Source organism: Hirundo rustica, chromosome 9, assembly GCF_015227805.2.
Source record: "Hirundo rustica isolate bHirRus1 chromosome 9, bHirRus1.pri.v3, whole genome shotgun sequence".
NCBI classification, from domain to species: Eukaryota; Metazoa; Chordata; class Aves; order Passeriformes; family Hirundinidae; genus Hirundo; species Hirundo rustica.
Window position 1 is genome coordinate 9806842 of NC_053458.1, and position 17650 is coordinate 9824491.

A 17650-nucleotide genomic window follows, 5' to 3' on the forward strand; every position below is an offset into this window, starting at 1 on the left:
CCTCTCTCCTGCCGTTCTCAGCTGCCTAATAAAGTCCCTGGGAAACCCAAGGGGATGTGACAGGCAGGGAGGAGCTGTCAGCTGGGGCAGAAGGGCCCTGAGTCATTGGCAGGAGGGATATGAGGTCACCCTGGGATATGGGCACACTGACATGGTTTCACCATGGCCCTGGACAGCCCCCTTCCCTCCCATCCCTCCTCTATGCCGGTCATCCCCCTCAGGATGCATTTGCTCAGTGGTGGGGTGTGACTCGTGATAGGAGCACCAGGTCCCCCTTTTCTGCTACAACCCTTAAATCCCTTCCCTGCCCAGCCAGCTGTTTGACAGCTCTGTGCCACATCGAGGCTTTGGCTGAGCTTGTTCCTACAGGTCCCATCCCACCACCCTGGCAGACAGGAGCCCACGATTCCTCAGCTCCCGAGGTACTTTCCCGGCATGAAGGGGAGGGAGGGGAAGTCTGGGTGTGAGATGTCAGGTCACGAGTTCAGCCAGGCTGTAATTCAGGAATCAGGCTGATGACGTGGCCTGGCCACCCTCCCCAGCAGCGAGCTGCTCCGGCTCCCTGCCCCCCCTCATTCAGCTCCCACCCTTCCCCTTTGCTCCCTGCTGCCTTCCCAAAACCTTCCCACCCGAAGCAGCACCCCCTTGGCAGCACCACAGCTGGGCTGCTGACTGCTCCCAAGGATCAGGGCTCTCTTCAGCTGCATCATCCTGTCAGATGACCAGACAGCACGTGTGGGTGAAGACACAGGGGCTTTCCCTCTGACCTTTGCCGTGTAGGAGATGTGAAACTCCATGTCTTTCCCCATGGCTTCTCGGGATTTCCCTGTGGGATTCCCAGCTGCTGCTGCACCGCTTCAAGGGGGATCCCACTGGAGAGACCTTCCAGGATCAAGAAGCAGGGCCAAGCCTGCGTGGTAACCATGGTGCTTTCCTCAGAGGCACCTCCAGCTACCAGCCATGCATGGACCACCTCAGGGTGCTGCCCAGCCCGGGAACACTCAGGGACCACTGCCCCCAGCCTAAACAGCGCCGTACCTTGCACAGGTCCTGCAAGCCGTACTCCACCGATGAGGTCAGCACCTCCAGTGCCTGCAGGCAAGAGAGACCTGGTGACCATCAGTGCGCAGGGCCATGGACGGACACAGCAGCCCAGGGTAAAGGGCAGGTAATGCTCCTGCCTCTGTGGGAGCTCCTGAGTGGGGCTTGGGAGATAAGGCTGCTGCAGGGAGAAAAATTTAGGTCTCCTGCTGTGGTGTCCCCGTTCTAACCTTCCAGGGTGTGCACAGCCAGAGGTTCCAAGGCTGGGACAAAGTGCTCTGGACACCCCACTGTGCTGGGTTGAGACCCCACACATTCAGTACACTGTTAGATAGCCAGAGAGCATCACACAGACCATTTCTTCCAATTTTGGCACGCCAGGCATTGCAAAGCACCCCCATCCCCTGCATCCCCTTCTTGTCCCTCCCACGTCCACGGTCCCCACCAGTCCCATCCCCACTCACTATGTGGCTGTTGAGCGTGACACTGTTGGTGTAGAGGAACTCAATGACGGCCAGGAAGACCTCAGGTTGCACGTTGCCCAGGATGAAGGGCCCCTGGGGTGGGACGCTGCTGGAGGAGTCCTGGCTGCCCACCGGTGCCTGGCTGAGCATCCCACGGAATGCCTGACAGCGGCACGCCAGCACACAGCGGTGAGCAAACACCTTCCGCTGCTCCTGGCCCACCACGAACATCACATCGCTGCGGGAGAGAGGGGACCGTGAGGGCACAGCCTTCCCTGGGCTGGGACAGGGCACACAGCAAGGGACCTGCTGAGTACCCGGCACAGCAGGGCAGTACCCTTTAATTTTAACCCAGGAGTTTGTCCCAACAGGGGAAGAGACGGGACCTTGCTGGTGGCTCTCAGCAGCCATTTGAATGATGCATGTGAGGTGAGCACGACAGGTCACATGGAAAGCAGGGAGAGCCCTGTGTGCTGGCACCGAGCAGGGCAGAGAAAGGCCAAGGACGGCTGGAGAAAGTGACTTTCTCTTTTGGCATAGCAGAGCCAAGGAAAGCGTTGCTGTCACCGGGATCAGCCTCCTTGACTCATGGGAACTGACTCATGTCTCAGGGATGTGAAGCCTCTGGCATAGCTGCCAGCAGGGCTGGCACTGGCCCAACAGGGCAGCTTGCTGTACAAACTAGAGCACAGGGACCATCCTGTTGCCCTGATCCCCTATAACCCTCCCCTCCTCAAAATGTTTCCACAGCCCCAGAAAATGGGGGCAAGATCAGGAGAAAGGGAGCAGGCAAAGGACACAGCCTCCAGCCTGTACACACCTGTGGCTATGGCCCATCTATCCCCTTGTCCCTTCCTCCATCCAGCAGGCCAGTGGGCAGAAGACATGCCACCCAAACTCTGACTGCCATGAAGACATGCACAAATCCACAGCCTGACCCTCAAAGTGTCCCACAGGGGGATGTATGTGCCCAGCAGAAGGAAGGACACCTCGGTCATCCCAAGTGTCTATCAGAAGACACACAGCTGGGGCAGGATGGGTGGTGTGAGCAGAGCCCAACAGGTCCTCTGTGACTGCTCCTGCAAGGGGGATCATGATAAACTATCCGGTGATTGAGGTCCACAGGCCAAGAGGGGCAAGCAGAATGCAGGATGCAGGCTGTGAGACGTGGGATGCCAGCTGTGATTATGGCATGCAAGGTCTGGGATGCAGGATACAGGCTGCAGGATGGCTGCGAAATGAAAGCTGCGGGATGTGGGATGCAGAACAAAGGCTACAGAGTGCAGGCGGTACAGGAGAAAGGATGTGGGATGAAGTAGATGGATGCAGATTTCAGGCTGCAGATTGCAGGATGCTGGATAAGGGGTGCGGGTTGAAAGACGAGAGCAGCAGGATGTAGGCTGAGAATAACCAGGCACTGTCAGCCACTCCTCTACTGCCTGCTGCTGTGGTTGGGGAGTTTTCACTGGGATTTCTCTTCTGGGTGGCCAAAAATTTCAGCAGGAATGGGGATTTCCTTAGATAGCTCTGGTGTTCCTTAGATAGGCTGGCCAGGCCTCAGCAGGAAGTGAGTGAGGAAGACCACAGGCAGGCAGGACATGCCATGCGGATGAGGGAAGCCAAAGGCTCCATCTCCATCTCCCTGCTCCGGCAAGAGGTGGCAGGAATGCCAACCCCTGTGAGAAGGGATGCCAGGCTGTTGCCCGCCCTCTGCGGAGGCTGGAGCAAAACACTAGTAAAGGCAGGTGGGAGAGGAACTGAGCAGGGAGGAAGCTGCTCCTGGGGAGCAAAATGTACCCCCACTCCTGGCAAGGGCAAGAGCCCCAGCACAGGATTTATCCTGGGATACTGCCTTGGCCTGTTGGCACCATGCCTGGGGACAGAGAGGGTCTGGGCACACACAGGAACTTTCCCTCCTCCTGAGAGATGACGGCTGTCCGGGGGTCTGCACTGCTGTTGTCAAGCGGGTGCGTGGGGAGCGCCGCACAAGCCGCGCCGGCCCCACCAGCCGCCCGCGGCTCCCCGAACTGCCTGCGGGCCCCAATGGCCCCACCAGGGAGGGCTCGGGGCTGCGGGAAACACCACGGAGCAGCCGCCGGGGGCCTCGGCGCGGCTGGGGAAAGGCGGCATGCCGCGGGCCCTCACCTGAACTGGGGGTTGTTGACCAGGCTGCGCAGGGCGGCGGTGAAGGCGGCCACGTCGCCCTGCAGCCGCGCCGGGCAGGGTCCGGCCATGGGCGGCCTCAGGGAGCGCGGCGGCGGAAGGAGGCGCGGGCAGGCGGGAGCGGGCTGGAGGATCCGGGAGGGGAGCTGGAGGATGGCGGGAGGGGAGCTGGAGGATGGCGGGAGCGGGCTGGAGGATCCGGGAGGGGAGCTGGAGGATCCGGGAGGGGAGCTGGAGGATCCGGGAGGGGAGCTGGAGGATGGCGGGAGGGGGGCTGGAGGATGGCGGGAGGGGGGCTGGAGGATCCGGGAGCGGGCTGGAGGCTGTAGGGAGGGGAGCTGGAGGATGGCGGGAGCGGGCTGGAGGATCCGGGAGGGGAGCTGGAGGATCCGGGAGGGGAGCTGGAGGATCCGGGAGGGGAGCTGGAGGATCCGGGAGGGGAGCTGGAGGATGGCGGGAGCGGGCTGGAGGCTGTCGGGAGGCCGGGCGGCCCGCGGAGGCCGCGCGGGGGAAGGCAGCGCGCTGCGTCCTAGGGCACGGCCCATTGCTAGGGAAACCTGGCAGGCAGCGCCGGGGCTGGAGGCCGGGCTGCCGGGGGAGCGGTGGGAGGGAGCGATGGGACAGCGAGGCGTGAAGCGCGACCTCGCTGCCGAGGCGGCTCGGTCCGGCACTCACCGGATGGGGAAGCAGGCCTGCGTCTTGCGGCGAGTGGAATTCCTCGCCGTGTTTCGTGGCGTGGCTCTGGCAGCCCTGGCACGGGGACGTGCGGCCCGAGCTGGTGGCGCTGCTGCGGAGCAAAGAGATAGGGGGGAAGAGAGACGGGCAGCTGGGGTTTTGGAAAAGGCAGCACATGGCTCGGAGATCACCCTCACCTCCACCTGCACAAACCCCATGGAAAGCCCTGGGCACAGATGAGTCCCCAGCAGCAGCACTGGAGTAGACTGGAACCCAGCAGTGAGATTTGTACCCTGAAATAGGGGAAGCCTTCTCTCCTGTAATGCTCCAGGCCAGAGCCCTGCAGCTTTCATGTCTGCTTAGGGTACAGTGATTGCAGGCAGAAAAACGTGTCACCAGCCTTATAGAAAGGCTTGGGTGGGAAGGAACCATTTCGTTCCAACGCCCCTGCCACGGGCAGAGATGCCAGCCCCCGATCAGGTTGCTCTCCTAAGCCCAAACCTAGAGCTGTGCCAGGGGATGCATCGTCCCCATTCTCTAACCCTTGGCTGGCCTCAAGCAGCCCAAGGAGGGAATGCCCGTGGGGGGATCCACCCTCACTTGCCAGTGGGTGGTGCAGGGAGAGGCAGGAATGGGGCTCGCAGCTGAGGCAGCCCCCCAAGGGAAATGGGGTCCAGCTGGCAGTGCGCTTGGCAGCGCTAGTCAGAGGCAGGCTATAAATACCTCCGACGGGAGATAGAAACACAAAAGCCATCTCCACTTTCCTCAAATAGCTCGGCAGCCGGGCCAGACAAAGGCACATTGATGGAGCAGCCGTGTCGTACCAGCTGGGCTGCGCTCCACGGGCAGGGAGAAACCCTGGCCAGGGTCGGGAGCCCCCAGGGTCCTGCTCACCCCCCCCAGGCATTACAGCAGCAGGGTCCCTGGCACGTGCCTGGGCTGTGCTCCATCCAGTCCCTGGAAGCGTTCAAGGCTGGGTTGGATGAGCTCTGAGCAATCTGGTCGAGGGGTGGCATCCATGCCCACTGCAGCTGATTTGGAATTAGATGAGCTCTAAGGCCCTTTCCAACACAACCCACTAAGTTATTATATGATCCAATGGGTGCCCACCTACCCACATTCTCCCTTGGTGCAGGGGGGCATAAGTACCCTAAGGATGCAAATGTCTGAGCAAAATCAAGCTCTTGGAGGGCCCAGCCCCAGTGCATCCCCTAGTCAGGTCACAAAGTCACAATCACAGGTGGCTACTCTCCAGCCCCTGCTCTTCTCTTGCATATCCAACACCAGCTTGCATTTTTCAGGGTTGGCAGGGAGCTGAGGTTGGAGGGCACATGCCTGGAGTAACCACATCCCTATGCTGGCACAGCTGAAAATGCAGAGAGGGCAGGAGTGAAGGGGAACAGGGCTCTTTAGGGACCAGGAAACAAGGAGTTACAGAAGCCAAGCCCCAGAACAGCCCTGGAGACCTACAGTGTCGTGTAGCAACACTTCACCTTCCAGGAGGCACAACAGGTTTGTTCCAGGAGCACAACAGGTTTGGCCCTGATCACAGCAACGTGCAAGACAAAGATTGGTCCTGGGCAGTGACATCCACCAGGGACAAGTCCCCTGCGTTTACTCTGGAAGGACAGGAGTGGGACTAAGGGTAAGTGTGGGATCAGATGCAGACAGGAACACTGGGGGAAGAGCCACTCACCTGTGCCAGGGGAAAGGCTGGGGATGGGAGAGCAGAGGGCTGTGTGGACCATACTTTGCTGCCCTGGGTCAGCCTTAGCTGGCCAAGTCTGATGGGTATGGAGGCACTGGAGAAGTGAAGACAGCTGCCATGGATCTCCCAGCCCCTCTGCTTCTTACCTCACAGAGGCTCACATGCCACGATTCATGGGATTTGCAGAGGGCAGAGAGAAGTGAGGCAGAGTGAGAGGACACCTGCCTCACCGAACACTCGGGTACATCTCCTTTGCAGGCCACCCCTATGGCTGAGCAGCCTTTCCCAGAGACAGCCCTGCTAGCCCAGGTGCTGGCTGCAGACAACACTGAAGCCCCTCCACTCCGCTCTACACGCCGTGGGTCCCAGCCCCCAGCCCGGGGCACTGAGGACGGCAAACCACCGCCCCTGCTCTCCCGCCGCAACTCCATCCTCAGCCGCCGCAGCTCGTTCGGGATGGGCCCGGGGAGCAGGCGCCCCTCCATCGGCCCCTGGATGCTCCATAGACGTGTTAGCTTCTCTGGGCTCCCAATTTTCCAACCCATCCTCAAGACCCGCCTTGAAAACACTTACAGGATAGGGCCAGACAAAGGCTGCAAGTTTGATGCAGAGCGGGTGCAGCAGGTGCTGGAAGGGACCCTGGCCTGTGCCTTGGGGACCGCTGCCTACAGTCCGCAGGGCAGTGCACCACTAGCCCAGAGCCTGACTGAGCTGCTGCAGAACCAGGCCAAGGAGGTGGTGCCACCCCGCTACAAGCTGGTCTGCCACGTGGTACTGGGCCAGCAGGGCCAGCAGAGCCTGTTGGTGGCCAGCCGGGGACTATGGGACCCTGAGACTGACAGCTTTGCCTCTGCCACCTTCTCCAACGCCTCCCTCTTTGCTGTGGCCACAGTGTATGGAGTCTACTTCGAGTAGCACATGCCTCTCCATCCACCCAGCCTTGTAGAGCTGTAAGGAGAGAGCAGCTGAAATAAAGAGGTTTTGTCCAGCTCTGTGTCATACCTGGAGTCTTGGGCCAAGGTGTGTGCAGGGAGCAAGACCAGGATGCACCAGCTCAGCTCACACCCACGCTGCAATTCCCACTACTGTGGTTTGCAAAAAGACCCAAGTGGCAGCAAACACAACAAAAGGCTGGATTTCCCTGGAACAGGCAACTGCCCAAGGCTGTTGGAGCAGCCTAGGCTGCTTCCCACAGCACAGGCTGCTCCCAGGCAGATCGATTACACAGATCACCTTCAAAGCAAGCTCACAGAGCTCTTTCCTGGCTTCATGCCCAGCTCATATCCCATCACACAAGATGTCAGTGCAAGGGCCCGGGCAACCCCTCCACCGCTTGGGTCATAGCTTCTGCCTTCTGCAGAATCAGAAGCAGCTGGGTTGGGTCCAAGTGCAGAAAGGACTGGGAATGGCTTTGGCAGCAGCAGCAAGAAGCTGAGGCAGCTCCAGGGCTCCACCAGCATAAGCAAGAACTAACTCTGCCCTTTGTGCCAGTCCCATGAAAGCAGTGGAAGTACCACATGGGCTCCTCCCTGACCTTATCCCCCAGCACCAGTCCCTGGCAAGAAGGGTCATCCCCAACAGGCAGAAGCAGCTCTGGAGCAAGAATGATGCTAAAGCAAGCCCTTCTGTGACTCCAGCTCCAAATAAGGCAGACAGTTTGCCCTTACACAAATAAGTTTTTATTGAGGCGAGTCAAGGAGAAGGGAACTGCACATGGACAGACCATCAGGAAAATAAATAATTCCATATAAATAAGATACATAAATAATCCCACATGGCAGAGACTGCCTTGAAATAAGAAACAACCCTGGGTCCCAACAAAATGAGGGCTTCACCAGGCAAGTCCTCAGATCCCATCCCCCACCCTTTATCAAACCTCAAGTTGTACCAGACAATTCACAATTTGGGAAGAGACAGGGCACAGTTAGGCCCAGCACAGCTCTCTCCTTAGTGTAACAGTTGTGGAGTGGCACACACCAGCTCACAGAGCCCCTTGGCAGGGCAGGCAGCACCCTTCACCCCTGCCCACTCCTGGGAAGGGGTTTTCCTATCCCACAGCACCCAAAGTTTGAGATCAAGGCTGTGCCAGCCATCTCCAGGCCATGCAGAGGGTCTGTGCAACCGATGCATCACCTGGGGCAGGGCAGGCTGAGCCTCCACCACAGGCACCTGCAGGACATTCAGCCAGCAGCGCCTCCCTGTAACACCCCAGCCCATTCCATCAAGACCAGCACCACCAGAGCAGGAGCTGGCAGTGGGAAGACAGCGATTGCCCAGAGCCAGGGAGCAGCAAGGATATCCAGACCTGCTGCTGTAACCACATCCACATGTCTTAGTTCAGAGTCCAGCTGAGCACTGGGATATCCAGTGCCCAGGGGGGTAACCAGCACCACATCATACCTCCCATCCCATGGGAGGGCAGGGGGGAACCTCCATGTTCAGACAGGGTCCCCCAAGGTCCCAGGCTAGGCCTCAGCCCATTCTTGAAGAAGCTTGAGGATGTATCTGAGGCGGTGGTGGAGCTCAGGAGAGCAGCCCAGCTCCTGGATGCTGCACAGCTTGTAAGTGTACGAGTTGCGCTCCCGGTTGATGTAGGTGACAAGGCAGGAGTGGTCAGGCTTGCTAATGATCACCTTGGTGTGGTCATTGTAGAAATTCACCTAGGAGACAGGTTGGGCTTGGTTTAACCCATGCTTCCCACAGCATGCTGGGAGCCAGGATGGAGCCACATTTCCTGCCTCAACCTGTTCCTCCTCCCCAACTTGCCCGGGAGCACCCCTGCCCATGCCCCATGGCAGGAAGGAGCCAGGCCTAGCACAGGCGCAGACAGAAGCATCCAGCTGAAGCAGCTCCAGGCACTGGAGCAGCATCCTGCACCCACAGCTGTTTTCACAGCTGCACTTCCCATTTGGGCTGTGGCAGACAAGATCCAACACAGACCAGAAGACCCCCATCTGGCCTCTTCACAAAGGTCTGGGCATCTCCACTATGCCCCACACATACCTGGAGGGTGCCATTGCTGAAGAGCATAAGCAAGGCTTGGTCAGTCTTCACCCACTGCAGGAGGAGCAGGGCTGGCTGCCCGAGGTCATCTATGCTGGGCAGGTCACCTCCCTTGGAGAGAAGGGTCTGCATAAGCTGCCGGTCCCACACATTGGAGCACTTCCACCAGGACACACACACCACCAAAGCTGGGTACCCCCTCAGCAGAGTCCCTGTGTGTGTGCCCACCTGGACACAGCTGCAAGCAGGGAGTCCAACCAGCCCAAATGCTGTGGACAAGCTGTGACCCAACATCCAGCCCTGGGCCCCAGCACTCACCTTCATGAGGTGCTGCTCCATGTAGGACGCAAAGTAGCGCAAGACACTCATCTGTCCCTGCAGCTGCTCGGGGATGGCAGACACAGAGAACACCAGGTGTTTGCTGTTGGTCGGGTTGTAATGCACAGTCCTGGAGGGAGCAGAGCATGAGTTTGGGGATGTACACCTGGTATAGGCTCCCCACCCAAGGGGCTTCCCCAGACAGAGATCAGCCCCATTCCCACCGCTCACCTGCGGTTAGGGGAAAGCGTCATGTGCGTGCCATTGTTGAAGAGGACCCCAATGCTGCGGTTGGAGAGCTGGTAGCCAAAGCCATACTTGTTGGAATAATCCACCCACTTGCTCACCCAGACAAAGTGCTCATGGCGGGCCAGGGAAGCTGGGTTTTTCTCCGCTGTTGGAGAAGAGAGGAGGTGAGCAGTGCAGCCAGCCAGCCCCTGTCCATCTCACCTCCCCAGGGGGAACAGATCCTTATAGCAGGCTCTGGCACCGTTCAGGGTGCTATTTGTACCCCAAGTAGCAGCGATGCCTTCACCCTACGAGGAAGGGGATGCACAGCACCCTATCTCATCCCAGAGCAGTCAAACCAGTTTACCTGGAGGCATGGAGGAGAGGCAGGCCCGCAGGAGCCGGACAGCCGACTCGATGATGGCAGAGGCAGTGACACAATCTTCAAAGGCTGCAGGGAGAAGATGACAGGCTGAGTCAGCCGGCCCCGCTATCAGCCCAGGCATGACAGGAAGCTTGGGGCAGGCTGGGGTGGCTGGGACAGGTATTGCTCACCTTCACAGCTGCTGGCCATCGTTCCCCGGATGGAGGGGGACGCAGACTTGTGGGACGTCTCCTCCACCACCGTCTCCACGGGGCTGGAGCTGGCACTGCGGCACGACACAGGAGTGGCCTGCGGAGAGACCTGGCTTTGTCACGGTCTGCCTGCTCCCCCGAACAAAGGCATGCATGGCCTCGGAGATGCCCTCACCTCATTCCCTTCCACAGTTTTATAGCTCATCTGCCGACAGATTGAGGTCTTCATCAGCCCAGTAACCAGCTTGGAGATGTCATCCCTGTCCTCCGAAGAACCCTTCTTGGCTGAGGAGAGAGCAAGAGATGAGCACACTGCTGAGCACAGAGGATGGGGACACCCAGGCCACCCCACCCAGTAGCTCAGCTCTCCCTTATCCGTTCCCATGCCCATGGGGGAAAGGAGGGTGTCAGACAGCAGCCTCCCACTTTCACTTCCCAGTTCTCATGCAACACAGGGCTTCCAGGAGGAACTGCCCCATGGGTTGTGGCACAGTATCCGCTCTCCAGGCACACACCCATGCCAGGCCACCAGCACAAAAAGGGCAGGGGCACACCCAGCTTGTGCTGTCCCCAGGCAGGGGGTCTAGAGAGATCCATCAGGAGGTCTCTCCCGAAAACAGATTCACTTCTTCCTGAAGCAAGAGTCACCCAGAGGCTCCTTGGCAAGGCACAAACTTACCCTTGGGTTTCTTCTTCCCAAAGAGTGTCTTGGTGACTTTAGCAAACAGAGTCTTTGCAGGATTTGGGGGACTCAGCTCCGGAGCCATCACACAGCTGCTGGGAGGGAGCTTCTCAGGCGTGTAGCCCTGCACAGAGGTCAAGGGAGAGGTTTGATTTCCATAGGCCACATGCTCCAGGCAGAGCAGCTGCCCGGGGCTGACCGCAGTCATTCACATCCCTCCTGACAGCCAGCTTGTGTTTCCGTCAAGCCTCGGAACCACGACTGGCATCAGCACAGGAAACAGCCCCTTGCTATAGCAACAAGGCAGGAGAAGCACACCAGATCCCTCAGTTCCTCTGGCTGGCATTTAGCAGGACAGTGGCTGCTCCCTTTGAAGGACTGACACTTAGGACAGACAAGGACAGCACCCTGCACATCCCAAAAAGCCTCATCCCACATGGAGAAGGGTCCTTTGACCCAGGCCCCCACCCACTCACCTTGAAGAACTCATGGTCCAAAATCTCCTCAAGGGTGAGGCGGTCCTGGGGGTTCCGTCTGAGGATGCCAGCGATGAGGTGCTTGGCGGGCAGGGAGAGGAAGACAGGGAGGGTGTATTCCGCCTGCTTGATACACCTGTAGGTCTCCTTGAGGTCAGAGGTCTCAAAGGGAGGGTTCCCACACAGCAGGGTGTACCTGGGAGGGGACATGCATGCCACTGTCAGATCCCCACCAGGCTTGTGACTCAGCAGCACTTAAAGCAAGGAAGTTATTGGCATTTGGCTGGCCACACCTGGTTGAGAGGGACCACTTCCAGCCCCGACAGCCACGCTCACATCCGGCCACGCTTCCTCCTAGCGACTGTTTAGAGCAGTAGGCAAGGAGCCTTGAGGAAGGACAAGGAGCTGGCAGGCAAAGGCCACTCACTGCTACCGCTGCTCCCTCCTGCGTGGCCATCGGGGTGGAAAATGGAGCAGGAAGCTTGCAGGCAGTGGCTGGGCAAGGGGCTGGATGTGCCGAAACAGCAATCGCTCCCTGAGCAAACAGCGCGGCAGCCACGGAGATTTTCCGTTGTTTATCAGGTTCACAGTGCGGTCAAGCCTGCTTTGAACCGGAGCTGAGCGCAGCATGAGCACGCCCGCCCCGTGCAGGTCCTGCCTGCACAGTCCCCACACAGCATCCCAGGATGGCTACAGGCAGCACCTGCTCCAAAGTAAGGCTGGGCAGGATCCAGCCCGCCGCTCCCCTCCCCCTGCCTCTCAGCAACCACTGCGGAGCCACAAGGCACGGCACAAGAAAACTTCCTCATCGGGTTGCACAGAGCAGCTGCCCCCACCCCAGGCAGGGTGCCTGGACCCCTCCCCACCCAGCAGCAGACTTACATGACACAGCCCAGAGACCACACATCCGACTCCGGCCCATGGCCCTGCCTCAGCAGCACTTCTGGAGCCAAGTAGTTGGGGGTCCCACATATTGTCCTGTGGGGCAGAGCACCAGATCAGTGCATGCTCTGCATCCCCTCACAGACAGCCTTCCCCTCCTCCAAGCCCTGGGATTTAGCTTGCAGCCTTGTCCTCCCCGCTCCATTTTGCTCTTTGTGGTGCAAAGCCCCCCTCCATCTACAAGGAGTCCCATACACACTCCCTCTTCTCCAGCTCACGGGGGTCAATAGCAGCTGCTCTTGGAGAGCTGTTGGGAAGAGCCTGTCCCAGAGCTGAGGAGGAACAGAGCCTTTGTGTCCCAGCCTGTGCAGCCGGCACGGCAGCCGGGCAGGCACAATAGCAATAGTCAACACATTGTTCTCCCCGACGGCTGCAAGCTCACTCCTGGAGAAGCCACAAAGCCCCCAGCCCCCTCGCCTTGCCTGCAGCTGGAGCAGGAATTGCTCCCTCACCCCAGGAAGGGGCCCTAAGGCTTCCTCTCCCAACACCACGAGGGACCCCTTGCCCCTGCACTCTCCTGGGAAGCCACAGGAAGAAGAGTGAAACGCTGAAGGATTCTGGAAAAGGAAGACCTCAATCTTACTTTTTCTTCTGGTCAGAGACATCCTGGCAGGCAGCCAGCCCAAAGTCCCCCACTTTCAGCTCCATGTTTTCATTGATGAAGAAGTTGCCTGCAAGTCAAGAGCGATGTGTCACCACAAGTCCCTTGGGGACAGCTCGCTCCCCACACAACACCAGGTGCCAACCACAGCACTCACCAAGTTTGAGGTCTCTGTGCAGGATGCCCTTGAGGTGAAGGTATTTCAAGCCTGAGATGATCTGTTTGAGGTAATAGCGCACTTCGGGCTCCAGCAGAGTATGGCGGGCCTTCCAGATGTGGGCCAGGGACTGCAAAGGGAGAGAAGACAGCTTGTGATGCAGGCAGGGAGAACAGGCAGCCCTGCTGACTAGGCATAGGGTAGGCAGGGTCAAAGCCAGTTCTTCCAGAAGTTGCACATTCACAAATAATCCTTCTTTCACAGCCATGACCTCAGCAGACTCCCCACACGAGGCTGAGACCGCTCATCAGAGCCATGGGAACCCCTGGGTTCATGGTGGCCACACCACGAGCAGGCAGCCCGAGAAAGACGGGCAGCTGATGGAGTGCCCAGTGCCGTGCCAAACCACTCAGCTTACAGTGAGCTCAGAGGGTGTGACCGCTGACAGCCCAGGAGAAGGGGAGTGCTAACAAGAACACCCCAGTAAGGCCCGTTCCAGCCAGCTACGGCTGTTTAGGAGATCCTTTGACAAGGAGGCCACAGCAGCACTGACCTTCCTGCTGCAGTGCTCCAGAAAGATGTAGATGTTCTCCGAGTCCTCAAAGTAGTGGGAGAACTTGACGATGTGCTTATGGTGCAAGTCCCGATGTAGTTCGATCTCATTGGTGATCTGCAAGAGAGCAGCAGCGTCAGGTGAGCACAGGGCCCCTGCTGCCCCCCAGCAGCCCAGCAGCCCCACGGCACCCACCTTCTCCCGCTGGTGAGGTTTAGCCACCCGGCTGTGAGGAATGACCTTCACGGCATAGGTTTTGTTGCTGGAGAGGTCTGTCATTTCGTAGCATCGTGCAAACCCACCCTGCGAGGGAAGAGGTGGTTACGGATGGGTGAGAGACAGCTCCTTACCCCTGCCTGCTTACAAGCGTCTCCTCCTCCCCTCCCTTGCAGCACAACCCGGCAAGCGTCACACACTCCCTCCTGCTGTGTCGCACCGTGATGCTCTCAACCAGGCATTTTATTCACCCATTTCTTGTAAAACCTCCAAGGCATTTTCCCTCCCACTATGGCTGGACTTCGCATCTTTCCACATGATAGATCAACCTGGAAAGTCCTGCGCAAGGGCAGGAAGCCCGAGGACCGGAGGCCATCGAAAGGCAGCCCCATGGAGACAGGTTTTTCCTGCCGTGATGTCACCCTCCAAGCTGCACACTCAGCCTCTGAGCCCGCTCGGGCCGGGCTGGGAACCGGCGCCCTCCTCCTACACACGCCGCTGTCAGCCGGAGGAAAAGTTGCGTGCGGCGGAGCGGCGCGGGCCGGCACTCCTGGGAACCGGGGCACCCGCCGGCCCACGCACACCCCGCGGGGCGCCCCGAAACCGATGCGGCTCCGATAGCCGCCGAGGCACGCAGCCAGCCCGGCTGATTCACTGCTTCCAGCACCGCCGCGGGCTCGCCGAGAGAGGCGGGGGCGGCAGCCGAGGGGCTGCGTAAGGCCCCGGGCCGGGGGGGGGGGGTGTCGAGCAGGAGCGCGGCCCCCGCCCTTCCCCTCTCCCCCATCGGCTCACCCTGGCGCAGCCGGTGCCCTCCGCGACGGCCTGGCCCCCTTTCCCCGTACCTTTCCCAGCAGGCGGCCCTTGCAGTAGGAGCGGCCGGAGATCGGGTCGGTGATGATGCGGGTGGTCTCGGCCGCGCGGGGCGGGGGCGCCGGGGCGGGCGCGGGCCGCGCGGGGAGGGAGGCGGCGGGGAAGGGAGGGAAGAGGCCGGCGGACTCCATGGCGGGCGCGGGAGGACGGAGGCTCCCCGGGAAGGAAGGAGGCTCCCCGCTCCGGGGCTCCGCCGCGCCCCGCGCACGTGGCCCCGCCGGCGCGCGCCGCCGCTGCCGCCCCGGGAATCCCGCCGCCTTTATCAAGGGCCGCGATGACGTCACCCGCGCAGCTCCGCCCCCCCGGGCGGCCCCGCACCGCCCTCAAAGGGGCCGCAGCACGGGAAAGGGGATCCAGGATTCCGGGGGTGCGTTGGAATTCCTCACCGGGGGTGAAGCCCGGAGAGCCCCCGCCGCACAGGGGCCCACCACTGCACACACAGTGACAGCCCTCAGCACAGGGTGCTCCCTGCTGTAGACAGAGACACGGACAACCTCCTCATGACTCAGGGTTCTACAATCACACCGAGACCCCAAACACATGCAGAGCTCCCTCCCCTGTCTCCCAGGACGTACATAGCCCCCTCCCATGCGCATCTGCCGACACACACACACAACGCCTGTTCGCGGGGTGTTTCCCCTCACAGGTGTTAGCGGTGTGTGTCACGCTGGGGTCCCCACGCCTCCTTCCCATGGAAAGGTTGTGGCCCAGGGAAGGATTTCACAGCCCCTGTGGGCCCTGACCTGCCCTCCCTTGTGACAGACTTGGATGAGGGTAGACGCTCCCCAAGAGCCTTTCACTCTGTGCCAGGAGCAAAGGGGGTCACAGCCCACTGCAGGAGGGGCGCGGGGCACACGGGGAACACCGCAGGATGCAGGGGTGATGGGATCCACCACCCTTGCCCCGCAGTGCCCGGACACCCCGTTCTGGGAGCTCTGGTGCTGCGGGGGGCTGGGGAGCACTGGTGGCCGGGCAAGGCGCCATAGCGGTGCTGCTCTCTAATGGCCGTGACGAGAAGGCGCCTGTCACCCAAACGGGTCACGCAGGGATGCTTGGCATCTCTCCCTCCCCACGGGCGTGGGAGCTGGCAGAGGTGGCTGCAAACCCACAGCTCCCACGAGTCTAAAGCAGCAGTGTTGCAAGAGCCCCTCGATCTTCCCGCTGTCCTTCCCTTGCTCACGCCACGCACAGGGTGACTGTGTGACCATTCCGTGCCTCAGTTTCTCCCCACTGCTGCTCAGGGCTCTTGCCACTGATGCTCACTGTGCTCCTCAATATGCTGAGAGTTTTGGATGAGCACCTCTGGCAAACAGCCCCATTCTTCCCAGCACATCCCCCTTTACCCTATCGTACTGGGGATGAATTAATTTTTTTTTTTTTTTTTTTTCTGCTGAAAAACTGAGAAAACACACCTGAAGAGAAAGAGGAAACAACACAGATCTGTCTGTTTTTTCCCCTTGTGCTTCCAGCTTTTGCAGGGGAAGCCCACACAAACCCACTGCCCATCAGCAAACGCAGCCCAGGAGCAGGCTGGGCTGCTGCTGCCCTGGAGGGAAGCTGCCTCTTTCCATCACGGCTCCCTGGGGCACTGGTGGCATCACAGGTTTTCCGATGGAGGCCCCAGCTCCGAGCTGCCGGAGCTGAGTCAGCGTCTAAAGGCGACGTGTGGGTGGAGGCACCCAGGGGAGTGCAGGGAGGCCCCGGGGGATCTCTCTGGGGATGATGTGACAGACAGGGCCTGTCCGGGATTCCCCACAGAGGGACGGTGGGCACTGCGAGGACTGAGAGCTGCCATCTCTGCTCCTGCTCCCCACTGCCTCTGGGTGAGCTCTTGGGCAAGGGGCATGGATGGACCCCACACCCCGTGTCCTGCCGAGGCTGAGGCACCTCCTCTCCGAGAGGGATGGAGCCTGGGAGCAGCCCCCTGCCACCTGCAGCTGGGGTCCCCTGTGATGCAGAGCATCTCAGCCATGGGTTTTCCCATCACTGATCTGGGGCGGTGGGAGGAACTGTGGTTTAAGATCTCCAGCCTGTCGGGCCTGGGGAAGGGGAGGCTCTGGGGTGAACTCCTGACTGCCGGCAGCTATTTTGGTGGAGTTATAGGAAAAAGGAGCCAGGCTCTTTGGGGAGGTGTACAGTGAAACCACGACAGGCACCCAATGCAAGCTGCATCAAGGGAAATTCCATCTAGATATTAGGAAACCTTTTTTTTTCCCCTTGTGCATGTGATAAAATATCACAGGAGCCCAGAGAGGCTGTGAGATCTCTGTACTCCATGATACTCAGCTCTGGCCTGGTCCCCCCACCCTTGTGGCATTCAGCGATGCTCAGCAACACCAGGAGCAGTGGAGAGGAACACAGCTGCCAGCTCACGTCTGCACCAGGGCTTCCCAGCTTCCCAGGGCAGCTGCAGGGCACTGCTGTGTGCCCTGCTGTGTGCCCTGCATGCAGTGCCTGGGCTGCAAGAGCAACACCGGCCAAGCATCGGGGTGCAGACAAGCTCCCCAAAATGGGGGTGACAGCCTTGACCCCCTCAGTAGTGGGGTTTTGCCATCCCTCAGCACAGCTGTGCAAAGCATGGGGCTGCAGCCACCGAGGAGGAGAATAGAGAGGGTGGTTGGTCCCTTGGGTGAGCTGGGGAAGGAAGAACTGGCACTGGAGGGGCCAAGGCACCCCAGGAACTGGCAGGTTCCACCAGGCACCACAGAAACACACACACTCAGCCCAGGTCCCATCTTACCCATCTCAACCAGTACCCAAGCAAAGAGCTGTTGGTACACTCCACGTGCCTCAGTTTACCCAATTCACCCTGTAGTGAGCACAAATATACTTTCAGGGTGTATAAACAGAGCTCCCCTCTCCACAGCTGCTTTTCTGTGGGATATAGTGCTCATGTCTGACTCTGCTCCTCTGTACCGGCCTAGGACCTGTGTGGGATGGAGGGAATTCATAAGGGGTCCGGTGATGCAGCATGATG

General features: G+C 59.9%; 3 protein-coding genes across 4 annotated transcripts in view; 1 reads left to right on the top strand and 2 right to left on the bottom strand.

Annotated features, from left to right (window-relative positions):
* The window catches only part of BTBD19 (BTB domain containing 19), a 7716-nt gene extending 3597 nt beyond the window's left edge, over positions 1–4119 (bottom strand). Inside the window, exons 1-4 of one of the 2 annotated variants that reach the window (XM_040073459.2) lie at positions 3651–4119; positions 1506–1743; positions 1039–1092; positions 768–882 (exon numbers count right to left, since the gene is read on the bottom strand). In XM_040073459.2, coding sequence (XP_039929393.1) covers positions 768–882; positions 1039–1092; positions 1506–1743; positions 3651–3739 — 496 coding nt within the window. In that variant the 5' untranslated portion in view covers positions 3740–4119. The remainder of the gene's footprint in view (positions 1–767; positions 883–1038; positions 1093–1505; positions 1744–3650) is intronic. The other variant, XM_040073460.2, reaches the window with a different exon arrangement.
* Positions 4120–4674: 555 nt separating this feature from the next.
* On the top strand, positions 4675–6966 carry DYNLT4 (dynein light chain Tctex-type 4). Its single transcript, XM_040073461.2, has 2 exons — positions 4675–5988; positions 6310–6966. Exon 2 carries the CDS (start codon positions 6319–6321, stop codon positions 6964–6966), a length of 648 nt encoding a protein of 215 aa, XP_039929395.1. The 5' UTR covers positions 4675–5988; positions 6310–6318.
* Positions 6967–7707: 741 nt separating this feature from the next.
* On the bottom strand, positions 7708–14817 carry PLK3 (polo like kinase 3). The gene is made up of 15 exons (XM_040073455.1): positions 14646–14817; positions 13783–13890; positions 13588–13704; positions 13035–13164; positions 12860–12947; positions 12217–12312; positions 11335–11530; positions 10856–10982; positions 10352–10461; positions 10156–10273; positions 9968–10051; positions 9604–9766; positions 9373–9502; positions 9055–9165; positions 7708–8711 (listed from the first exon to the last, which is right to left on the bottom strand). Exons 1-15 carry the CDS (start codon positions 14802–14804, stop codon positions 8517–8519), a joined length of 1932 nt encoding a protein of 643 aa, XP_039929389.1. The 5' UTR covers positions 14805–14817; the 3' UTR covers positions 7708–8516.
* Between the last annotated feature and the right edge of the window lie 2833 nt (positions 14818–17650).